The 25,406-nt window shown below is 44.4% G+C and overlaps 1 protein-coding gene across 1 annotated transcript in view; it reads left to right on the forward strand.

Moving 5' to 3' along the window:
* VPS50 (VPS50 subunit of EARP/GARPII complex) overlaps window positions 1-25,406 on the forward strand; it is a 174,515-nt gene that overhangs the window by 75,269 nt on the left and 73,840 nt on the right. The window contains exons 9-11 of the mRNA XM_044293698.1: window positions 1,509-1,591; window positions 12,215-12,257; window positions 21,804-21,902. Coding sequence (XP_044149633.1) covers window positions 1,509-1,591; window positions 12,215-12,257; window positions 21,804-21,902 — 225 coding nt within the window. The remainder of the gene's footprint in view (window positions 1-1,508; window positions 1,592-12,214; window positions 12,258-21,803; window positions 21,903-25,406) is intronic.

The raw sequence follows: 25,406 nt of genomic DNA on the forward strand, positions 1-25,406 counted from the left end.
TTTTCAGTCCCCCACCGATCCAGTACAGATCCTCCAGCTGGCAGCCCAGGGGGTGTGTCCCTTCTCAGGGGGCGTGTCTTTTCCGCTGCATTGATCTTCCTGTAACTGTCACAGCTTCTAACAGTAGACATGACTAGCGGCAGATGAAGTATAGAGATGAGCATGCTTGTCTGCGAGGTGGACAGAGAAACAAGGAATAGAACAAACAGCAGGTGGCGCTATACAGATACATTTTGAGTGATAGAATAAGTCACTGGCTTTACTACATTTTTAATTACATGCAGTTAAAAAACTATTCAGATCCAGTTGCTGGTTGGAGACAGGTTGAATATTTTTTCCCGGGAGAGCCTTTTAAGGTAATTTTAATTTCAGATCGGCCTGTAATGATACATTTAATAAATATAGCCATTTAAAAGACGCTCTGTAATTCCACTGGTGGCTGAGTTATACGGCTCAGTTTTGTTAGATTTTACGGTTTTATTTGTGTAAGCCTAGAAAGTTTCCCGATCTACAGGATGCGCTGACAATTGGCTCTGTAATCGTTTTGCCATCCTGGACCGACCCTGTTCCATGTGATTACTGCGTTATATGCCTTCTATTGAGTCATCACCGGCCTCTGATATACGGACAGCTTCACCTGGCTGCGGAGTTCTCCTATATAAATCACTACATTGCCAGACCTGGAAGTTATGACATTACCGCTCACCTGATGAGAGCGGAGATTTATGTCCACGCTCGGCTTCATATGGTCCTGCAGCCACGTTTCATTTGCTCCTCTGGCAGGCGCCATCTATTTTTGAGATGCCATTATGATTACTTTTCTTCCAGCTTCCATCAGTCACATCTCATCGTAGCCGACTGAGTCCAGATTAGATTCAGTTTCCTGCCCTCATTACTATATATGAGAAAAGCATCCGTCCGAGAAAGCATCCGTCCATTGTCGCCGTACAGCAGTCAGCTGGGAGTTGTAGTCTCAGAACAGTATGAAAGCTGCAGACCATTTCTGAAAGTAAAGCTTACAATTTGCTTGAGGAACAGATGTACAGTTTTCCAATATACTTTCTTTATCAGTTCATCACGGTTTTTAGGATCTCTGCTTGCTGTCATACAATAGAAACCTTCATTCCGTACATCGGTCCTGATCATGTGATGGACAAACAGGTTCACATCTCTTTACATTTAAGGTTAGTTAGACCACCACCAAACTAACAGTTAAGGCGTATCCCAAGGATAGCCCCTGGATAACCCCTTTAAGGTCATTATCATATACAGCTTTAAAGGGGTGTTCGCATCACGTTGTGATCTGTAGGGAGGCCGACCGGCCCTGAGGATAAAGGGGACGCCGCGCTGTGCTGAGGTCCTGTGCCGGGAGCCGTTGCTGTGCAGGGGAAGGACTGTGCCAGGAACCTGAGCAGTTGTGAATCCAAGGACAGTTCGTAGAAAAGTGACGGATTACCAACCACAAAGTTGGAGAAACTTCTAATGTGGCCTATGTTCTCTGTTTGAAGGAAGAAGACTACCCCGGAGCCATCCAACTGTGCTTGGAGTGTCAGGAGGCGGCAAGTACCTTTAAACACTACAGCTGTATAAGGTACGCGTTATAGGGGGGGGCTCCGACTGTATATTGTATTCTATCTATTAGTGATGAGTGAAGCAAGCTTCGGATCCTAAATCCGAAGTAGCTTTGCTCAAAACTTCGGATTAGTGCTGTACAGAGACCCATCTCCATATGGCCCTCGATGAGGCGAAGACAGTCATTCGCAAAGTCGAGTTCAGACTTAGATCCGAACTCTGCTTCGGTTCTGACCGCTCCCTCGGAACCGAAAGCCGAGTTCAGATCCAAGTTTTAAAGTGGTTTTCTACTTTACAAAATCAGATACCGAAGTTATTTACCGAAGTCTTGCACCGTGCAGCATTAATCCGAAGTTTAGACTTCAGACCTAGGATCCGAAGCGCGCTTTGCTCATCGCCACTGTCTATCTCAGGCATGGCCAACCTGTGGCTCTCCAGCTGTTGTAAAACTACAACTCCCACCATGCCCTGCTGTAGGCTGATGGCTATAGGCAGTCTGGGCATGCTGGGAGTTGTAGTTTTGCAACAGCTGGAGAGCCTCAGGTTGGCCATCCCTGGTCTATCTAATCTTATCATCTGTTAAGGTAGGTTCAAATTTGTGTTAAACGGGTCCGGCGGCAGGCACCAGACCTGGTCTAGCCGGATACTGCCGTTCACTGCTGGACCCCATTTACTACAACCGTTCCGGATCCAATTACAGTCAAAGAGTTTCGGCAGTGAATGGCAGTATCCGGGAAAAACAAGGATATATCCGGCACGCAAATAAAAACTAATTCCTTTATTGACTCAGAACATAGTAGAAAAATATTAAAACCACTTTTGAGTCAATTAAGTAATTAGTTTTTACTTGAGTGCTCGATCTATCTACGTTTTTCCTGCATTGTTCCGTTTTGCCAGCCCAGATCGCATGCAACCTACCTGTATGGAGGTGAGCTGATCCAAATGTATTTTTCATTGTTGATGGCAGTATCCGTCTAGGCCAGATCTGGTGATCTCCGACAGGCTGAGAGGCCTTGGTTGGGGTACTGTTTCTCCTTATGAAGGACACGAGGAGTATTGTAAGACAATCAGTGCTCCTCTGGACTTCTGGGAAAAATATGACAATTAGCTCATCTTACATCTGCTGGCATCAGATCACCATGTATTCCACTATTATTACAAATTTGTATATAAAGACATAATCACAGCGGCATAAATGTACAGCGCTGGCTACTAAGTAATGGCTCCACGTGTGCCTGGCACCAGTGGGTTAAAGGTAAATTCTCTGTGGCCTGACTTCTAAAAACAATAGTGCAATCAATGTGTTAACAAATCAATACGCTTCTCCCATAATGATATTAAGTCTGCACTGCCCGTGCATGTGACGGATTTCCCTTATATTTCGCAGCTCGTATGTGCAGTCATGTTCTATGTGATTGTATTGATTTTTCCGGCAATCCATGCGGTCAGGTTATACGGTAATCCTGAAATCGATGCCGTGAGGCTGAAACATATAACGATGGAGATCCAATCATTAAAGTGTCTTTTTAATGCTTGGCGAATTTCCCATCATTGTCACGGTCTCAGTATTACATCGTTAAGATTATTATTTTATACGCTGGGAATGGAGATGAGAATAAGGTTTCTCTAAAGCAGAGATGCAGATAGTCACATGGAACCTCTTCCAAGACATATCGATAGACGATGCCGTAAATGTCTGGTAGGTGGAGGTCCTACTTCTAGGACTTAGACTTATCTGGAAAATGGCTGCAGAGAGGAAAAGACAGGATGGTCACTCAGAAGTTTGCCTGTCTCCATTGTAGTTTAAGGTGTAGGTATAAAGGATATTCCCACATTCATAGTATATTGCTAGGATATGCCATCAGTGTCATATAGGTGCGGATCCCACCTCTGGGACCTACTCTTACCTAGAGAATGGGCTGCACTCACTGTGTACATACATTACATTACTTGTGCTGTACTGATCCTGAGTTACATCCTGTATTATACCCTAGAGCTGCACTCACTATTCTGCTGGTGCAGTCACTGTGTACATATATTACATTACTTATCCTGTACAGATCCTGAGTTACATCCTGTATTATACTCCAGAGCTGCACTCACTATTCTGCTGGTGCAGTCACTGTGTACATACATTACTTATCCTGTACTGATCCTGAGTTACATCCTGTATTATACTCCAGAGCTGCACTCGCTATTCTGCTGGTACAGTCACTGTGTACATCACATTACATTACTTATCCTGTACTGATCCTGAGTTACATCCTGTATTATACCCCAGAGCTGCACTCACTATTCTGCTGGTGGAGTCACTGTGTACATACATTACATTACGTATCCTGTACTGATCCTGAGTTACATCCTGTATTATACCCCAGAGCTGCACTCACTATTCTGCTGGTGGAGTCACTGTGTACATACATTACTTATCCTGTACTGATCCTGAGTTACATCCTGTATTATACTCCAGAGCTGCACTCACTATTCTGCTGGTGGAGTCACTGTGTACATACATTACATTACTTATCCTGTACTGATCCTGAGTTACATCCTGTATTATACTCCAGAGCTGCACTCACTATTCTGCTGGTGCAGTCACTGTGTACATACATTACATTACTTATCCTGTACTGATCCTGAGTTACATCCTGTATTATACTGCAGAGCTGCACTCACTATTCTGCTGGTGGAGTCACTGTGTACATACATTACATTACTTATCCTGTACTGATCCTGAGTTACATCCTGTATTATACTCCAGAGCTGCACTCACTATTCTGCTGGTGCAGTCACTGTGTACATACATTACATTACTTATCCTGTGCTGATCCTGAGTTACATCCTGTATTATACTCCAGAGCTGCACTCACTATTCTGCTGGTGCAGTCACTGTGTGCATACATTACATTACTTATCCTGTGCTGATCCTGAGTTACATCCTGTATTATACTCCAGAGCTGCACTCACTATTCTGCTGGTGCAGTCACTGTGTACATACATTACTTATCCTGTACTGATCCTGAGTTACATCATGTATTATACTCCAGAGCTGCACTCACTATTCTGCTGGTGCAGTCACTGTGTACATACATTACATTACTTATCCTGTACTGATCCTGAGTTACATCCTGTATTATACTCCAGAGCTGCACTCACTATTCTGCTGGTGCAGTCACTGTGTACATACATTACTTATCCTGTACTGATCCTGAGTTACATCCTGTATTATACTCCAGAGCTGCACTCACTATTCTGCTGGTGCAGTCACTGTGTACATACATTACATTACTTATCCTGTACTGATCCTGAGTTACATCCTGTATTATACTCCAGAGCTGCACTCACTATTCTGCTGGTGCAGTCACTGTGTATATACATTACATTACTTATCCTGTACTGATCCTGAGTTACATCCTGTATTATACTCCAGAGCTGCACTCACTATTCTGCTGGTGCAGTCACTGTGTGCATACATTACATTACTTATCCTGTACTGATCCTGAGTTACATCCTGTATTATGCTCCAGAGCTGCACTCACTATTCTGCTGGTGCAGTCAATGTGTATATACATTACATTACTTATCCTGTACTGATCCTGAGTTATATCCTGTATTATACTCCAGAGCTGCACTCACTATTCTGCTGGTGCAGTCACTGTGTGCATACATTACATTACTTATCCTGTACTGATCCTGAGTTACATCCTGTATTATACTCCAGAGCTGCACTCACTATTCTGCTGGTGCAGTCACTGTGTGCATACATTACATTACTTATCCTGAGTTACATCCTGTATTATACTCCAGAGCTGCACTCACTATTCTGCTGGTGCAGTCACTGTGTACATACATTACATTACTTATCCTGTACTGATCCTGAGTTACATCCTGTATTATGCTCCAGAGCTGCACTCACTATTCTGCTGGTGCAGTCACAGTGTACATACATTACTTATCCTGTACTGATCCTGAGTTACATCCTGTATTATACTCCAGAGCTGCACTCACTATTCTGCTGGTGGAGTCACTGTGTACATACATTACTTATCCTGTACTGATCCTGAGTTACATCCTGTATTATACTCCAGAGCTGCACTCACTATTCTGCTGGTGCAGTCACTGTGTACATACATTACTTATCCTGTACTGATCCTGAGTTACATCATGTATTATACTCCAGAGCTGAACTCACTATTCTGCTGGTGCAGTCACTGTGTACATACATTACATTACTTATCCTGTACTGATCCTGAGTTACATCCTGTATTATACTCCAGAGCTGCACTCACTATTCTGCTGGTGCAGTCACTGTGTACATACATTACTTATCCTGTACTGATCCTGAGTTACATCCTGTATTATACTCCAGAGCTGCACTCACTATTCTGCTGGTGGAGTCACTGTGTACATACATTACTTATCCTGTACTGATCCTGAGTTACATCCTGTATTATACTCCAGAGCTGCACTCACTATTCTGCTGGTGCAGTCACTGTGTACATACATTACATTACTTATCCTGTACTGATCCTGAGTTACATCCTGTATTATGCTCCAGAGCTGCACTCACTATTCTGCTGGTGCAGTCACAGTGTACATACATTACTTATCCTGTACTGATCCTGAGTTACATCATGTATTATACTCCAGAGCTGCACTCACTATTCTGCTGGTGCAGTCACTGTGTACATACATTACTTATCCTGTACTGATCCTGAGTTACATCCTGTATTATACTCCAGAGCTGCACTCACTATTCTGCTGGTGGAGTCACTGTGTACATACATTACTTATCCTGTACTGATCCTGAGTTACATCCTGCATTATACTCCAGAGCTGCACTCACTATTCTGCTGGTGCAGTCACTGTGTACATACATTACTTATCCTGTACTGTTCATGAGTTACAACTAAGCCAGTTCTATTTTACAGAAGTTTGATAAATGACCCCCTTAGTCCCTAATCCCAATTGCGCTATTTCTACAATTGGACACTTATTCTAATTAATTCTCTTCTCACTGTAAAATTACAATTAGAATTTGGTTTCTTCTGTCATCCTTACTTCTTGACAAATTGCACGTCTGGCCGTCTGCCATTAATACAGCATCTCCTTGTAGTTGTGATACATTAGGACACCTGCGTCTTATGCAGATTCCTATACTTTGTCGCGTGAAGCCATTGTGCAGAGCTTCTCGCACCTTCATCACTTGCCCGTGCTGTAATTTTATTTGCCAGATATGCCTTTTTTACCGAGAAGTAAAAAAGTTCATGTTTTTAATACTGTCCAATGTCCATGTGTTCACAGCCCTGGAACATATAGCGAAATTTGAGGCACACAGATTTAAAGTGTTGCAATCAAACTTTTTTATTTTTAAGTTTTGCAGTAGTTTCATCCAATAGCCCAATATTAATCCTTGGTACAAACAGTGTATTTTGACCAGACGTTTCGGTCATTTCAGACCTTCATCAGTGGTAAATTTTTTTTATCTGTAACAATATATAGTACAAAATGAGTTGGGATAAAAAAGAAGGAAATTTTTGTTATATACATGTATGTAATAATCCAATTCGTTGCTGGATACATAGTTAAATTGACACATAATAGAACACCCACAGACGTCATGGGGGGGGGGGGTTAGATCATGCAGAGTTGATGAGAAGGTACACAGAGGTGTTTCTGTACAGAATATGGTCAGATAGATGTTGTCAGAGAAACCCATGTAGTGTATGTCAATAGGGTAGCCCTGGAACAAGCATGATATAAATTAGTTGGTTTATGCTGTGTAAGATGCTTTTTAAAAAAAAAAAGAAGTAATCAAAGTAATTAGTATTTACGGTATGTAATATATAAATCCCGTGCATATATAAAGAGTTATGTGAATTTTTTATTGTACAGCCTTCACTAGAGAGAGTTTCATGAATAATAGCATAGTAAACATTTGCTCTAGACTGTGGAATGACCGGTGGCAGTGTTTACACTAGACTGTGGACTGACCGGTGGCAGTGTTTACACTAGACTGTGGACTGACCGGTGGCAGTGTTTACACTAGACTGTGGACTGACCGGTGGCAGTGTTTACACTAGACTGTGGACTGACCGGTGGCAGTGTTTACACTAGACTGTGGACTGACCGGTGGCAGTGTTTACACTAGACTGTGGACTGACCGGTGGCAGTGTTTACACTAGACTGTGGACTGACCGGTGGCAGTGTTTACACTAGACTGTGGACTGACCGGTGGCAGTGTTTACACTAGACTGTGGACTGACTGGTGGCAGTGTTTACACTAGACTGTGGACTGACCGGTGGCAGTGTTTACACTAGACTGTGGACTGACCGGTGGCAGTGTTTACACTAGACTGTGGACTGACCGGTGGCAGTGTTTACACTAGACTGTGGACTGACTGGTGGCAGTGTTTACACTAGACTGTGGACTGACCGGTGGCCGTGTTTACACTAGACTGTGGACTGACCAGTGGCAGTGTTTACACTAGACTGTGGACTGACCGGTGGCAGTGTTTACACTAGACTGTGGACTGACCGGTGGCAGTGTTTACACTAGACTGTGGACTGACCGGTGGCCGCGTTTACACTAGACTGTGGACTGACCGGTGGCCGTGTTTACACTAGACTGTGGACTGACCGGTGGCCGCGTTTACACTAGACTGTGGACTGACCGGTGGCCGCGTTTACACTAGACTGTGGACTGACCGGTGGCCGTGTTTACACTAGACTGTGGACTGACCGGTGGCCGTGTTTACACTAGACTGTGGACTGACCGGTGGCCGCGTTTACACTAGACTGTGGACTGACCGGTGGCAGCGTTTACACTAGACTGTGGACTGACCGGTGGCAGTGTTTACACTAGACTGTGGACTGACTGGTGGCAGCGTTTACACTAGACTGTGGACTGACCGGTGGCAGCGTTTACACTAGACTGTGGACTGACCGGTGGCAGCGTTTACACTAGACTGTGGACTGACCGGTGGCAGCGTTTACACTAGACTGTGGACTGACCGGTGGCAGCGTTTACACTAGACTGTGGACTGACCGGTGGCAGCGTTTACACTAGACTGTGGACTGACCGGTGGCCGTGTTTACACTAGACTGTGGACTGACCGGTGGCAGTGTTTACACTAGACTGTGGACTGACCGGTGGCAGCGTTTACACTAGACTGTGGACTGACCCGTGGCAGTGTTTACACTAGATTCAGCACTCCAGATGGTGTTCTCAGGCCCTCGATTAGAGACATAAACGTCTTTCGTCAGAATACCCCTTTAACACCTGCATGTCTGTATAAGGCCTTCCATCATAGTCCATGAGATTAGAAAAACATGGCTACCTTCTTCCATAAACAGCGCCACCCCTGACCGCAGTTTGGGTGTGGTATTGCAGATCAGCCCAAGTCACTTCATTAGAGCTTAAAGGGGTTATCCCACTTTGCATGCCTACCTGCTGCCTGCGCGCCGTTCACTTCCTGGATTCTGACTGGGGGCGGGTTTCATCTTGATTGACGTCTTCTCCCGGCCGGGCCGCGCGCTGGACTGAACGCGCACGCCGCCGCGCATGCGCCATTGTGACTTATTCCTGGCCAGTATAGTACAGAGTCGGCGTGCGCGTTCGCGGCTCTGTACTATTCTGGCCAGGAAGAAGTCACCATTGCGCATGCGCGGCGACGTGCGCGTTCAGGACAGCAAGCGGCCCGGCCGGGAGAAAAGGAGTCTTCTGCGCAAGCGCGGCCACCGGGATTCTGGAGAAGAGCGGTGGCCGTAACCAGGGGAGACGGAATGACAACAATGAGGTAAGTGGGGATGAATTTTCTCGTAAACGGTGGGAATGGGTTAATCAAATATATTTACAAAAATGATCACTGTCAAATCATTAACAGATTTAACAGTGATCATTATGATGGGATAACGCCTCTAACTACAATACTGGTCACAACCTATGAAAAGGCGTGGCTATGCTTTTGAAAGACCTCCGCCATGTTTGTACACAGCACTTATAATAATAATAATAATAATAGGAATTATAATCTTGATATAGCGCCAACATACTCCGCAGCGCTGTATATTTCAGGGGCTTATTTACAAATAGTCATAAATAGTAGAGCAACAGACAAGTCACTAATTTCAGCGAGAGGAATGAGGGCCCTGCTCACAAGAGCTTGCGATCTATGAGGAGATAGGGGTGGCACAAATGCTCTTCCCTAGAGTCGGCTTTTCTGGGTGTTGCGTTTTAATGGATGCCTCTCTGTTAAATCTCCCGTATTATTATGTGCATTGTTCGACGCTCTCCCTCCGCCACAGTCTAATTGATTCCTTTCATGTTCGCACTAATACTTTTCCCAATTACGTTGCGAGCGCACCGTATGCATGATGTGCCTCAGACGTGACCCGCGTGTAGTAATGTATGTAAGAGAACACGCATGCCCCCTGTTCTATATTCAGACTCTTTAGTCAAGAGACGTAATTGCTGTAAATGGCTTTTTCCAGATGTAGCAGAGCTGAGCTTGATATTTGACGGTTTCTTTTATTGACCCTTTAGTTACCAGTCCACTGATTCCTCTCTATTTGGTCTTCGATCAGTTCACATGGCCAGATTTTGGCTGATTGGCGCCTTTGACACAGGTCGGTCGGGGGTTGGACAACGGGGGCATATCCTAGCGATATTACCCCATTGTCTCAGAAGGGACAACCCCTTTAAGGGTCCTTTTTACAAGGGCAGATAATTGCCTGTAGAGGGAGGGGGCGCCGATCTGTGATATATCCAATTGATCAGCGGTCGTTAGCAGGATATTTTACGTGATCGTGTGGCTGCTCGTTTCCATTGTCAGCGCTGCATCCCCTGTGTTTTCTGGACAAGGATGGGCCATTTATTTACAAGTGAAAAAACGGTGGCATGCACAGGGACAGTTTCCGTGTTTTATGGTCCCAACAACACATATGGTCGTGCGCATAAGGCTTTAAAGGGATATTTGGGGATTTTTTAACTGATGTCCTATCCCATGCCGATCAGCTGTTTGATAGCACTGGCTCTTGTAGCAGCATCGCGCCCTTCTTGCAGCTTAGCCTAGGTCATGTGATGTCACAATCATCAGTCACGTGGCCTAGGTGCGGCTCAGCCCCATTAAAGTGAATGGGGTTGAGCGCGATACCAAGCACGGCCACTATACAATGTATGACACTGATCGGCAGCGGGCCTGGGTGTCTGACCCCCCCCCCCCACCAATCAGATAAGGATGACCAATCCAGAGGATAGGTAATCATTTAAGAAATCCTGGGAAACCCCTTTAACCCTTTCGCTGCCAGTACCGTACATGTACGGCACTGGAGTGATAGGCAAACATGGTGCCCGCTCGCACGTGCGGCGGCCATCATGGCCTGCGGGTATCCTCTTTTTCAAATAGCAGAGACCCGCGGCTAATTACCGTGACCGGCCATAATGCCGATCGCGGAACTTAAAGCCTTTAGATGCCGTGATCAAGTGCTCGCGCTTCCGGGCTTGTTACCAGCATCCTCTGCAGCCGGTGAGGATGCCAGTGATTGATTTCAATACACTCGGCCTCGCTGAAGAAATTAGCAATTGTCAGTAATAAATGGATTTTAAAAATCCTTGATTGTTCAGAATAAAAAAAAAAGAATTTTGCACGCTCAAATGCGAGCTTCAAAATCATTACAAAAAAGTTTAAAAAAAACTTAACAAATATAAAAAATATAAAAGTTTAAATCACCCCCTTTTCTATATAATAAAAAAATACATAAATAACAAAAAATATAAACATAATGGGTATCACTGTGACCGAAAACACCCGTACTATTAAAATAGAAAAAAAAAATTTGAACACAGTGAATGGCATAGTGGAAAAAAGGGTCAAAATGGCCAATTTGCCATTTTTTCATTGCTTCTCTTACCCCAAAAAAATAATAAAATAAAATGTGATCAAAAAGCCACACACACTCCAAAATGCTATTAATAAAAACTACAGATTGTGATGTAAAAACTTTTTTTTTTTCAAAGTTTACATTTATTTTTACACTATTTATATATAATATGGGGTATCTTTGTAATTGTACTGACCCAGAGAATCAAGGGCAAGGGTCAGTTTTGCTGCAAACGGAATGCCGTGGGAACAAAATGTGTTAAATGATGGAGGAATTGATTTTTTTATTTTTTTTTTTCCAATTCCACCCCATTTGGATTTTTTTTTTTACCGGTTCCCACTACATTGTATGTCATAATAAATGGTGGCATTAGAAAGTACAACTTGTCCCGCAAAAAATAAGCCCTTATATGGAAATATAAAAAAGTTATGGTTCAAGGTAGATAGGGAAGAAAAATGAAAACACAAAAAACGAAAAAACCTCCCGTGTTAAAGTTAAAGATACGATCAGCCGACAATCGGTGATCGCAGGGAATTTTCCCACAGGGTGACGAATTCTACAAAAGATCCTCACGCTGTGTGAGCGGCCTTAGCAGGTGGGATGTCCAGTCAGTTGATGTAAGGTTCAGAGTCACTGACCAACAACCATATTTTCCACCATGAATAATGAGATTAGATTAGGATTGATCATTTTCCCGGCCATATACACGTCTTTATCCAGCTGGTTTTTATTCTAAAATGTTTTTTTCTTTATTTTGCAGTGAACTGAATTCAAAGCTGCAGGACACTTTAGAACAGATCGAGGTAAGTAGTAACCTATACGCCACTGAAGAGTGTAAAGGAAATTTAAAATCTCTATCGTGCCTGGCATCTAGCTGAAAAGGACATTTAGAACAGGAACCAATGAGCACTGTCAGGAGTGTTGACTGATTGGCTGGCAGGCAGGGCTGTCCTCACAGTGCTCCACCCAGTCATCCTTTCCAGCTGGATTCATAGGGATTCTTCTCACTTATGATTCATATCTAAGAAAAAAAGCTGCCAGTCCCTGCAGCGCCACTACAGGTGGAATGCAGTACTGCACCGTTCCAATTGAACTAGTTGATTTAGTTTTGTATACAGGGCAAGGAATATGTTTTGCCAGCGCAGTATGTACTTGCCCATTGCTTGGATATGGCATCACTTACCAATGTGTGAGGGGGTGATCTCCTCTCATAACTCTGCATTGTGCCATACCGATGTCAGTACTTTTTGAATAATTTGACAACTGGGTGTTACCATTCTCTTTGACAAAGGGACATGTTCATAGAGTCTGGTACTGTCAGTGCTGGAAGGGTACGGTCACATTGTTTTTATGTGAATTCAAAGATTTGAGACTAAATAGGCTTAACAGGCTAAGTGATAAAAAATTACTAAGTGTGATTAAATATAAGGTAAAACAGACAATTCACCTATAGAATAAATAATAATCACATGTCCTGCACAATACAATATTTTGGGGGTCATAGCACATGGTCGACACCCTATGTTTATACAAGACAGAGATGGACCTACATCATCCCACCTCAGTGGAGTTCCAATCAACTGTCGTTGTGCACAAGATTCATACCTTTCAGCCCCTCCTCCAAAGGATGTCTCTGAGACAATCACTCAGGAATGTGGCCTTCTCTGCACAAGGGGGGTTATATATGTCTAACTATCCCTAACTCACTATATATATTCCTATAACCGTATACAGGAGGCTCCCTCTAGTGGTGACTGCGGGCAGCAAAAAGTGATCTTTCCGATCTGCAGCTATGCAGAGGATTTGGAGCTCTGTGTCAGTAAACAGAGCGGAGAACGCTTCATTCACAGAACAGTTGTCATTTTACTTCTTGCATTGTGTTTTGTCCAGTACACCCCCACCCCCCTACCCATCCTCATCATTTGCATTGTAATTCCATCCAGCCCTTCATATAAGTAACACATGTCAGTTCGGTAAGGCCCCCGTGCCCGGCCGGCGCGCTGTGGCGGTCGGCTGGGAACGCTGCCGCTCCTTTTATCTGCAGATTACCGATGATTACTGCACACATAATACAAACACACTTTGATCACAGTGATTTCCCGGGAGGGGGGGGGGGGGGGCGGCAGAGGAACGTATTGACTTTATTAGGATGATGAATAATGTATGAGGACGTTCCTGCGCATTCACCAGGCGCTCATCTAATATCCGTCATGTATTAACTGCTGCCGTCCAGGAGCGCCGCATTTACGCGGATCCCCATCGGTTTTGCTTTTCATTAATCTCTTCAGTTTTGTGTATTTTCTGTGTTTTCCATTAGTATAGTGACCTAGCAGTGCTGTGTGTGATAGAATTGTATTATGGTCATGGTGGGGGTTGTAGTGTTGTGTGTGTGTGTATAGAGTATAGTAGAATTGTGTTATGGTCATGGTGGGGGTTGTAGTGTTGTGTGTGTGTATAGAGTATAGTAGAATTGTGTTATGGTCATGGTGGGGGTTGTAGTGTTGTGTGTGTGTGTGTATAGAGTATAGTAGAATTGTGTTAGTCGTGTTGGTTGTAGTGTTCTATGTATAGAGTGTGATAGAATTGTACTATGGTCATATTGGGGGTTGTAGTGCTCTGTGAACAGAGTATGGTAGCATTGCCTTATGGTCTTGTTGGGGTTTGTAATCCTCTGTGTATAGAGTATGGTAGAATTGTAGTATGTTCATGTTGGGGGTTGTAGTGTTGTATGTGTAGAGTATGATTGAATTTAATTATGGTAATGTTGGGGTGTTGTAGTGCTGTTTGTGTCGAGTATAATAGAATTGAATTTGGTGGGGGTTGTAGTCCTCTGGGTATAGAGTATGGTAGAGTTGTATCATGCTCATGTTGGGGGTTATAGTGTTGTCTGTACATATACAGTGGATATAAAAAGTCTACACACCCCTATTAAAATGTCAGGTTTCTGTGCTATAAAAAAATGAGACAAAGATTAATCATTTCAGAACTTTTTCCACCTTTAATGTGACCTATAAACTGTACAACTCAACTGAAAAACAAACTGAAATCTTTTAGGTGGAGGGAAGAAAACTAAAAAAAATACTAAAATAATGTGGTTGCATAGGTGTGCACACCCTCTTATAACTGGGGATGTAGCGGTGTTCAGAATTAAGCGATCACATTCACAATCCTGTTACATAGCAGTCGGCATACACCGGCCATCATGTAAAGTGCCTCTGATTAACCCCAGATAAAGTTCGGCTGCTCTAGTTGGTCTTTCCTGAAATTTTCTTAGTCGCATCTCACAGCAAAAGCCATGATCCACAGAGAGCTTCCAAAGCTTCAGAGGGATCTCATTGTTAGAAGGTATCAGTCAGGAGAAGGGGACAAAAGAATTTCCAAGGCATTAGATATACAATGGAACACAGTGAGGACAGTCATCATCAAGTCATTGTTTTTCAATTGAGTTGTACAGTTTATAGGAAAAAGTTCTGAAATGATTTATCTTTGTCTAATTTTTTTACATCACAGAAACCTGACATTTTAACAGGGGTGTGTAGACTTTTTATATCCACTGTAGAGTATCCTATAAAAAAGAGTATACAGTATTATAGAAAAGACCACCGGACAGCAGAAGCAACCCATTAAACCAGGTGTCATCTTAAAGGGCATCTGTCAGCAGTTTTGTACCCATCACACTGTCTGACCTGTTACATGTGCGCTTGGCAGCTGAAGGCATCTGTGCTGGTCTCATGGTCATATGTGCCCGCATTGCTGAGAAAGATGATGTTTTAGTATATGCAGATGAGTCTTTAGGAGCAATGGGGGCGTTGCTGTTACACCTAGAGGCTCTGCTCTTTCTTCAACTGCTGCACCTTCTCCACTTCGATCGATAGGGCCAGACAATGAAAACGTGATCGCACCTGGGTCTGTTAAATCATAGTGCAGAGGGCGCGCCAGTTGCAGAGAGAGCAGAGCCTCTAGGTGTAATGGCCACGCCCCCGTTGCTCCTAGAGGCTCATTTGCATATACTAAAACATAATTTTTCTCAGCAATGCGGGCACATATGAGCATGGGACCAGCACACATTTCTTCAGCTGCCAAGCGCACACACACCTGATCAGCCAAGATCAGCAGACTCAACCCTACCAGGCAATTTGCTTGGATTGATACTCCTGACAGGTGCTCTTTAAAGGGGTTTTCCAGGATCTCAAACAATTGTGGGGATAGGATATTGTATTGATAGAATATGCCATACATGTTTCAGTAGGGGTAGGTCCCACTTCTGGGACCCTCTCCTATTTCAAGGGGCGTCCTCTCCTTCCACGGCAGGCTCCATTCTTGAGATCATAGCCGGGACCCGCACCGGTCTGACCTTAATGGCCTATCCTGTCGACATGCTATAAATGCCACGATCGGTCTATCCCTTCATAGCCCCCCATGGCTGTGTTCACACCGTTATACACCACGATCACGTTCTCTACCGGCACACCCCAATAATTGAGATTCATTCCTATTGCCGCCCTCATGACCTTCTCAATTTGGAGTACTTGGCAGCATATCCCCCATGATGATAAAATCCGCATATCAATATCGGCAGCCACGCTCTGAAGGTAAGTCCCATCGTGCAGCCACCCTGCCTCCCACTACATATTCTTATCTACTCCCACTCCATTACCCAGGGATTACCGTGAATATCAGCCTCCCTGTCTTGATGGCGGAGGCCGCGCATCACTTTAACGCCCTGTACTGTATAATACAGATAATGACATTTTCAGCAAGGAGAAAATGAAAATCCATGTCCGGAAGCGACTCCCGGGGGCGTTGGTGGAAGCATTCGGATGTGTCGCTCTCGGGGCCGGCTGCCTGGATTGGAGATTACTTGCATTTTCTCCTTCTTGCTGCTTATTTGATATCCGGCGTCTCAGACTCTTGACTTTGTGAAAAGAAAGGTTCCTGCTATGATACTTATAGAAAATTAAAGGGGTGACGACATGATTGATGATCAGAGATCATACAGTACATGACAATACCTTTCTAACAAAGCCAGAACCAGCCCTGGACCTCACATGGATCCAGAGAGCTCCACATTCATTGCTTCAATTGCTCTGCTAGATGGATTCAAGCTGGCTGCTCAGGGGCATGTCCTTTCCGCTGCAGCTCTCCATAGTACAGCTCAGTGGGCACGTCCTTTCTTCTGCAGCTCTCTCTATTACAGCTCAGGGAGTGTGTCCTATCTACTTCAGCTCTCTCTCTATCACAGCTCAGTGGATGTGTCCTTTCTGCTGCAGCTCTCTCCATATCACAGCTCAGTGGATGTGTCCTTTCTGCTGCAGCTCTCACCATATCACAGCTCAGTGGATGTTTCCTTTCTGCTGCAGCTCTCACCATATCACAGCTCAGTGGATGTTTCCTTTCTGCTGCAGCTCTCTCCATATCACAGCTCAGTGGATGTTTCCTATCTACTTCAGCTCTCTCTCTATCACAGCTCAGTGGATGTGTCCTTTCTGCTGCATCTCTCTCCATATCACAGCTCAGAGGGTGTGTCCTTTCTGCTGCAGCTCTTTTCCTGTAACCATCACAGGTGGCACTACACAGATGCATTTTTTTTTAATAACTCGGTGGCTGTACTACATTTTTTAATTACATGCAATTACAAAAGTGTGATCTAGGTACTGGTTTGAAAAAAAAAAAGATTATTTTTTTTTTTCCGTGGGACAACCCCTTTAACCACTTCAGCCCCGCTAGGTGAAACCCCCTTCATGACCAGAGGACTTTTTACACTTCGGCACTACACTCCTTTCACCGTTTATCGCTCGGTCATGCAACTTACCACCGAAATGAATTTTACCTCCTTTTCTTCTCACTAATAGAGCTTTCATTTGGTGGTATTTTATTGCTGCTGACATTTTTACTTTTTTTGTTATTAATCAAAATGTAACGATTTTTTTGCAAAAAAATGACATTTTTCACTTTCAGCTGTAAAATTTTGCAAAAAAAACGACATCCATATATAAATTTTTCGCCAAATTTATTGTTCTACATGTCTTTGATAAAAAAAAAATGTTTGGGCAAAAAAAAAATGGTTTGGGTAAAAGTTATAGCGTTTACAAACTATGGTACAAAAATTTGAATTTCCGCTTTTTGAAACAGCTCTGATTTTCTGAGCACCTGTCATGATTCCTGAGGTTCTACAATGCCCAAACAGTAGAAAAACCCCACAAATGACCCCATTTCGGAAAGTAGACACCCTAAGGTATTCGCTGATGGGCATAGTGAGTTCATAGAACTTTTTATTTTTTGTCACAAGTTAGCGGAAAATTATGATGATTTTATTTTTTTTATTTTTTCTTACAAAGTCTCATATTCCACTAACTTGCGACAAAAAATAAAAAATTCTAGGAACTCACCATGCCCCTCACAGAATACCTTGGGGTGTCTTCTTTCCAAAATGGGGTCACTTGTGGGGTAGTTATACTGCCCTGGCAATTTAGGGGCCCAAATGTGTGAGAAGAACTTTGCAATCAAAATGTGTAAAAAATGACCGGTGAAATCCAAAAGGTGCACTTTGGAATATGTGCCCCTTTGCCCACCTTGGCATCAAAAAAGTGTCACACATCTGGTATCGCCGTACTCAGGAGAAGTTGGGGAATGTGTTTTGGGGTGTCATTTTACATATACCCATGCTGGGTGAGAGAAATATCTTGGCAAAAGACAACTTTTCCCATTTTTTTATACAAAGTTGGCATTTGACCAAGATATTTTTCTCACCCAGCATGGGTATATGTAAAATGACACCCCAAAACACATTCCCCAACTTCTCCTGAGTACAGCGATACCACATGTGTGACACTTTTTTGCAGCCTAGATGCGCAAAGGGGCCCAAATTCCTTTTAGGAGGGCATTTTTAGACATTTGGATCCCAGACTTCTTCTCACACTTTCGGGCCCCTAAAAAGCCAGGGCAGTATAAATACCCCACATGTGACCCCACTTTGGAAAGAAGACACCCCAAGGTATTCAATGAGGGGCCTGGCGAGTTCCTAGAAATTATTTTTTTTTTGCATAAGTTAGCGGATATTGATTTTTTTTGTTTTTTTCTCACAAAGTCTCACTTTCCGCTAACTTAGGACAAAAATTTCAATCTTTCATGGACTCAATATGCCCCTCACGGAATACCTTGGGGTGTCTTCTTTCCGAAATGGGGTCACATGTGGGGTATTTATACTGCCCTGGCTTTTTAGGGGCCCTAAAGCGTGAGAAGAAGTCTGGAATATAAATGTCTAAAAATGTTTACGCATTTGGATTCCGTGAGGGGTATGGCGAGTTCATGGGAGATTTTATTTTTTGACACAAGTTAGTAGAATATGAGACTTTGTAAGAAAAAACAAAAACAAAAACAAACAAAAATTTCCGCTAACTTGTGCCAAAAAAAATGTCTGAATGGAGCCTTACCAGGGGGGGGGGGTGATCAATGACAAGGGGGGTGATCAATGACAGGGGGGTGATCACCCATATAGACTCCCTGATCACCCCCCTGTCATTGATCACCCCCCCCTGTAAGGCTCCATTCAGACATCCGCATGATTTTTTACGGATCCATGGATACATGGATCGGATCCACAAAACGCATGTGGACGTCTGAATGGAGCCTTACAGGGGGGTTATCAATGACAGGGGGTGATCAGGGTAATCAGGGTGATCACCCCCCTGTCACTGATCACCCCCCCTGTAAGGCTCCATTCAGACATCCGCATGATTTTTTACGGATCCATGGATACATGGATCGGATCCACAAAACGCATGCGGACGTCTGAATGGAGCCTTACAGGGGGGTTATCAATGACAGGGGGTGATCAGGGTAATCAGGGTGATCACCCCCCTGTCACTGATCACCCCCCCTGTAAGGCTCCATTCAGACATCCGCATGATTTTTTACGGATCCATGGATACATGGATCGGATCCACAAAACACATGCGAACGTCTGAATGGAGCCTTACAGGGGGGTTATCAATGACAGGGGGGTGATCAGGGAGTGTATATGGGTGATCACCCGCCTGTCATTGATCACCCCCTGTAAGGCTCCATTCAGACGTCCGCATGTGTTTTGCGGATCCGATCCATGTATCCATGGATCCGTAAAAATCATGCGGACGTCTGAATGGAGCCTTACAGGGGAGTGATCAATGACAGGGGGGTGATCAATGACAGGGGGTGATCAGGGAGTGTATATGGGTGATCACCCGCCTGTCATTGATCACCCCCCTGTAAGGCTCCATTCAGACGTCCGTATGCTTTTTGCGGATCCGATCCATGTATCCGTGGATCCGTAAAAATCATACGGACGTCTGAACGGAGCCTGACAGGGGGGGTGATCAATGACAGGGCGGTGATCAATGACAGGGGGGTGATCAGGGAGTTTATATGGGGTGATCATGGGTGATCAGGGGTTTATAAGGGGTTAATAAGTGACGGGGGGGGGGGGGTTGTGTGGGGTTTGGTGCGACTGTACTGACCTACCTGAGTCCTCTGGTGGTCGATCCTAACAAAAGGGACCACCCGCGGACCAGGTAGGAGGTATATTCGACGCTGTTATGAAAACAGCGTCTAATATACCTGTTAGGGGTTAAAAAATTCGGATCTCCAGCCTGCCAGCGAGCGATCGCCGCTGGCAGGCTGGAGATCCACTCGCTTACCTTCCGTTCCTGTGAGCGCGCGCGCCTGTGTGCGCGCGTTCACAGGAAATCCCGGCCCTCGCGAGATGACGCGTATATGCGTGACTCTGCGCAGGGCTGCCACCTCCGGACCGCACATCTGCGTTAGGCGGTCCGGAGGGGTTGTCCTGGTTCAGAGCTGAACCCGGACATACCCATCATTTCAACCCGGCAGCCCTCCTGCCTTAAGAATCCATGAAATGCTCCGATGCCATGAAATGCTCCGATGCTCTCTTTTGCCCTGCGCTAAATCGCGCTGGGCAAGGGCTCTTTTGTTTAAAATCATACACTGCCGGGCGGAAGCTTCACCACTGATGTCACCGGCTCTGATGGACTGGGCTTCAGCGCTGCCCTAGCCATTTTACAGGCAAGGGCAGCGCTAATGCCCGCCCATCAGTGCTGGTGACGTCACCGGGGCTTACTGGCAGCCCCATGGAGAGCCCGGTACGTCACCGGATCTCCAAAAAATGCCTATGAACTGCTCCGATGCTCAAGTCAGGGGGGTTTCCTGGGAGAAAATGGAGGTACGTCCGGGTTCAGCTCTGAACTTTAAGCAGTGTAGACCAAATGGAGAAATATTCTGAGCTGAACCAAGAGAACCCAATTAGATTATGTGTGCACTTTCCTATCCAGTTTACCCACTTAAAGGGGTTGTCTAAGAGCAAGTCCCTTATTAGAGAATATAGATGTCTGGTTGTTCTTACCAGTAACACATTACATGGTTGATCTTTCCCTTAGGCCTCATGCACACGACTGTTGTCTGTTTTGCGGTCTGCAAATTGCGGATCCGCAAAACATGGATGGCATCTGTGTGCGTTCCGCCATTTGCGGAACGGCACGGACAGCCATTGATATAACTGTCTATTCTTGCCCGCAAAACGGACAAGAATAGGACAGGTTAGATTTTTTTTTTGCGTACCACAGAACGTAGCAACGGATGCGGACAGCACACGGAGTGCTGTCCGCATCTTTTGCGACCCCATTGAAGTGAATAGGTCCGCATCCAAGCCGCAAAAACTGTGGCTAGGATGCGGACCCAAACAACGGTCGTGTGCATGAGGCCTTAAATTGATATTCCTATCTTAGCCTAATACCAAACAGGGCTACGTCCTTAAGTTATGGATACCTTCAGGAGCCATTTTTTTTTATTTTTGATTTACATGTATTTTAGGCTAAAAATTCTAAAAGGTTTTATTAAAAAATGCTGCAGCGTTTGGCATCTGCGGATTTGATGTTGCACAGTACAGAGCAGCTGCAGAAAGCCATCCTGTGATAAATTCTTTCATTTGGGCATAAATCAGCTTAGAAAATTGTTCAGGAGAGAGGCGGTGGAGACCGAGCTGTCAGACAAGCTCTCTGACTGATTTAGCACAGAATGACTTTCTGCAGCTGCTATATAGTGTGAAACATAGAAGCTATGGAAGCCAAATTGAAGCAAAATTTTTTATTTATTAAAATTTTTTTTTTTTAGCCCAAAATACTTGTAACTGAATAATATAAAAATTCCTCACCGTATTATAGGCTGCTTTGGATGGAGGAGTTGCATTGTGTCCTTGCCTATACATAAGTTTGTATGGGAATGGGCCTGTAGTTTGTGTTTGTAACCGTAACATATATAAAAGTATGTAATGTTTTTTTGTTTTTTGTTTTCTATAGGAACAACTAGATGTGGCACTCTGTAAGATCTGCAAGAACTTTGATGTCACTCACTATACAAAAGTGCAGCAGGCGTATAGACTTCTGGGGAAAACGCAGGTAAGGGGGTGACCCGCTAAGACAGGCGTTCAGCTGAGGGGGGCACTGGCAGAGGTCTGTGTAATCTTCGTTGTACCCCTCTGAGTCCTGTTCACATGTGAAATGAAACAAGCAATAAATGCACGCTGCCGCCCGTGGCTTCTGTACAGTCATTTTATTAACAGCAACACAAAAGGGCTCTCGCCCACTTCACTGGCAAAGCCCGTGGGCACAAATGACTGGCGTTATTTTCTGTCTAGAGGGGCTTCAGTGTTTCTGCCCCAGCGATTTGCTAACGTCAGCTGAACATAACTATATTAGTGCCATCTCACTGCCTGCCGCCGTTATTGAGAAAAACAAACTATTATAATATGCTTATTAGCCTCTAGGAGCAAAGTGGGGGGGGCATTGCCCCTGCTCCTAGAAGCTCCGTTCTCCCACCTATGGCCATGCACTGCTACACTAGATCAGTGTTTCCCAACCAGTGTGCCTCCAGCTGTTGCAAAACTACAACTCCCAGCATGCCCGCACAACCAAAGGCTGTCTGGGCATGCTGCGAGTTGTAGTTTTGCAACAACTGGAGGCACACTGGTTGGGAAACACCGCACTAGATTGACAGGGCCAGGCAGCGTTGGTCTCCTACCTCCGACACTGTCTGCAGTGTAAATCTCGTGCCTGCGCCATCCCGTTCAGTATACGGCGCGGGCGCAGTGAGTGAAGGGCGCTTGCTGGTTGCCAGCTTCCTCACTGCGCCTGCGCCGAATGCTGAACGGCGCAAGATCTCACCAGTGCGCAGGGCCCGCATGAGGAGGTGAACGCTGCCTGGCCCTGTAAATCTAGTGTAGCAGGGCATGGCCAGAGGTGGGAGAATGGAGCCTCTAGGAGCGAGGGCAATGCCCCCCCCCTGCTCCCAAAGGCTCATTAGCATATTATAAAATAAAAAAAAATCTCAATAACGGCGGCACGCAGCGAGATGGCACTAATGTGCTAATGTCAGCTGAACATAACTATATCGCTAATGTCAGCCAGATTAATACACATTTTTCAGGTGACAGAAACCCTTTAATGATGTGGCACCAAGAGATAGGTATAGGGAGGTAATGTGGCCACAGAGAAAGCTTTGTATACTGTTCAACAGTAATCCCACAAGAGATTCTGTCTGTTTGTCTATATTCCAAAAAAAAAAAAAGATCTCTTCAGATTTCATGGTGAAAAAAATAAGAGATAAACCTCGATGCACGGAGAAGCTGGAGAACTCGTGAAACACCATAAACAGAAAATCCAGCAATCCAAGCAGTCCGATAAAATCCTCAATTATTTATTCCACAGACATCAACATGGTTACAGTCTCGGGTCAATTGAAATTGTAGCCATATTATAGAATGTGTCTGCAGATAAGAACCATTTGGCCCATCTAGTCTGCCCAATATACTGAATACTATGGATAGCCCCTGGCCCTATCTTATATGAAGGATGGCCTTATGCCTATCCCATGCATGCTTAATCTCCTCCACTGTATTTGCAGCTACCACTTCTGCAGGAAGGCTATTCCATGCAATAGAAACATAGAAAAATCCAATCTGATTGGCTGGCAGGAAGCTGCTGGCTACAGCAAGTTTGTATGTGACCTGAGAGAAAGCAGTTTTGGCCTCAGAGAACTGGCAGAGGAGCCATCTTGAGAAGATTCTCATTGATATATAAAGAATTGCACATTTTATTGGAGTGCTGGATTTTATGTCTATCTATCTACACTGCTCACAAAAAGTTAGGGATATTTGGCTTTTGGGTGAAATTTATGGAAAAAACTGTCATATGGATAACTGTCATATTTTCATTAAAAAAATCCAATTTCAGCACATGTTACTGCATTATGCATAAAGCAGTTTTCCTTAAGTGTTCCCCTTAGTTACAGCTGTTTTGAATCCTACATTATGAGAATCTTCTTAAGATGGCTCCTCTGCCAGTTCTCTGAGGCCAAAACTGCTTTCCCTCAGGTCACATACACACTTGCTGTAGCCAGCAGCTTCCTGCCAGCCAATCAGATTGGATTACTGAGAAACACGCCTCCTCACTCTGAAGCCTAATGCAGGCATGCAGTGTGAAGGACCGCCCCTCTGTCTTCCTAGCCGGAGACAGATGAGCCATAGCAACAGTCTTTTAAGGGAGCAGTGGAAAGGGACAGAGGACATTAATGAAAGCTGTTATTATAAGGTAATTACAGATCTTTTGGCAATCATTGACAGACTAAATCAGGTGTACATGCCTAACTCTAATAAACTAGCAAATAAAAAAAATATGACAGTTATCCTTTAAGTAGAAGCAGCAATGGTGATTTCCTCATCTCAAACAATTTATTGAAACAAAAGCTGACTCCAGAGGTGGATATGCTCTACCCCCACAAAAATGTCAGTGTCTTAAAAACTTGTCCTGTGGCCTTGAGCATCAATTACAGCTTGACAACGACGTCTACTTATTGTCTCCTGAGGCACGGCATCCCACTGTTCTTGAAGAGCGGCCCTCGGGTCATTGAGGTTCTGGGGTACAGAGTTACGAGCCTCTTCACGGTGACCCAGCTGATCCCTGTGACACCCTAAGCTCAGTGGCCACGTCCATGTGAAAACATCCTGCTTGAAGCCTCGCAATGGCGAGGTACTGTTGATCAATTGTTAGGTGTCGTCTTGGTCTCATGATGTCAAAATGTGAACAGCATGATGAGGAGGACTGTTTAAATACCAATTCGAATTGAACCAGGGTGATTTATGGATCCAACACCTGTTTGTGAATTTTGCCGTTAAGCTCCTTGTTGGAGAACAGCAAGCTGTGCAAAAAGTGCTGAAACATTGAACAGTTGGACATGTGCATTCAGAAGTTCAGAGAAGGTCACATTAACCTTCTAACAGTCACGTTAAAATTGAAAAAACCCTCCCAAAAAGTCACTTTTTTTTATTGTAGATTTTTTGTGTGTGTCTGCAGTAAATCTTGTTGGCACACAACTCAGGGGACACTATTGCATTTTTAACCCCTTAGTGACATCCTTAATTTTAGCCTTAAGGACCAATAAGATTGTCCCCCTTTTTGTTCTAGCAGTCATAACTTTTTAATTTTTTCTTCAATTTTTTATTTTATTTAGCGGGATTAGTTGTAGGGTTTTTAGGAACCATTTTGGGTTATATAGTGTATTAAATACACAGCAATATGTTCAGTACAAGGGAAGATAACACTGATAGAAATCGGGATGCTGTGAATGCAGCTGAAGGTGAAAGTAAAAACAGATTTTACCCGTGATTATTCCCGACTCGATTTCTAACAGTGATTTCTCCTCTGTTGCCTGGGCTAATGCTGCAATTTTGGTCTTGTATGAAACCTGGAATGTTTCTAGCTGCTACCATTCAGGAGATAGCAGCATCTAAAGCAGCCCCCCCCCCCCCCCTTCACTTTCTCCCCGAGCCCAGCTCCGGCAGAACAGTTTTCCCACTGCCCAAGCTGGACTCGGGGAAAACAGTTAGGTGGTTAAGTTCACCCACA

Source organism: Bufo gargarizans, chromosome 5 (genome assembly GCF_014858855.1).
Source record: "Bufo gargarizans isolate SCDJY-AF-19 chromosome 5, ASM1485885v1, whole genome shotgun sequence".
Classification (NCBI taxonomy): domain Eukaryota; kingdom Metazoa; phylum Chordata; class Amphibia; order Anura; family Bufonidae; genus Bufo; species Bufo gargarizans.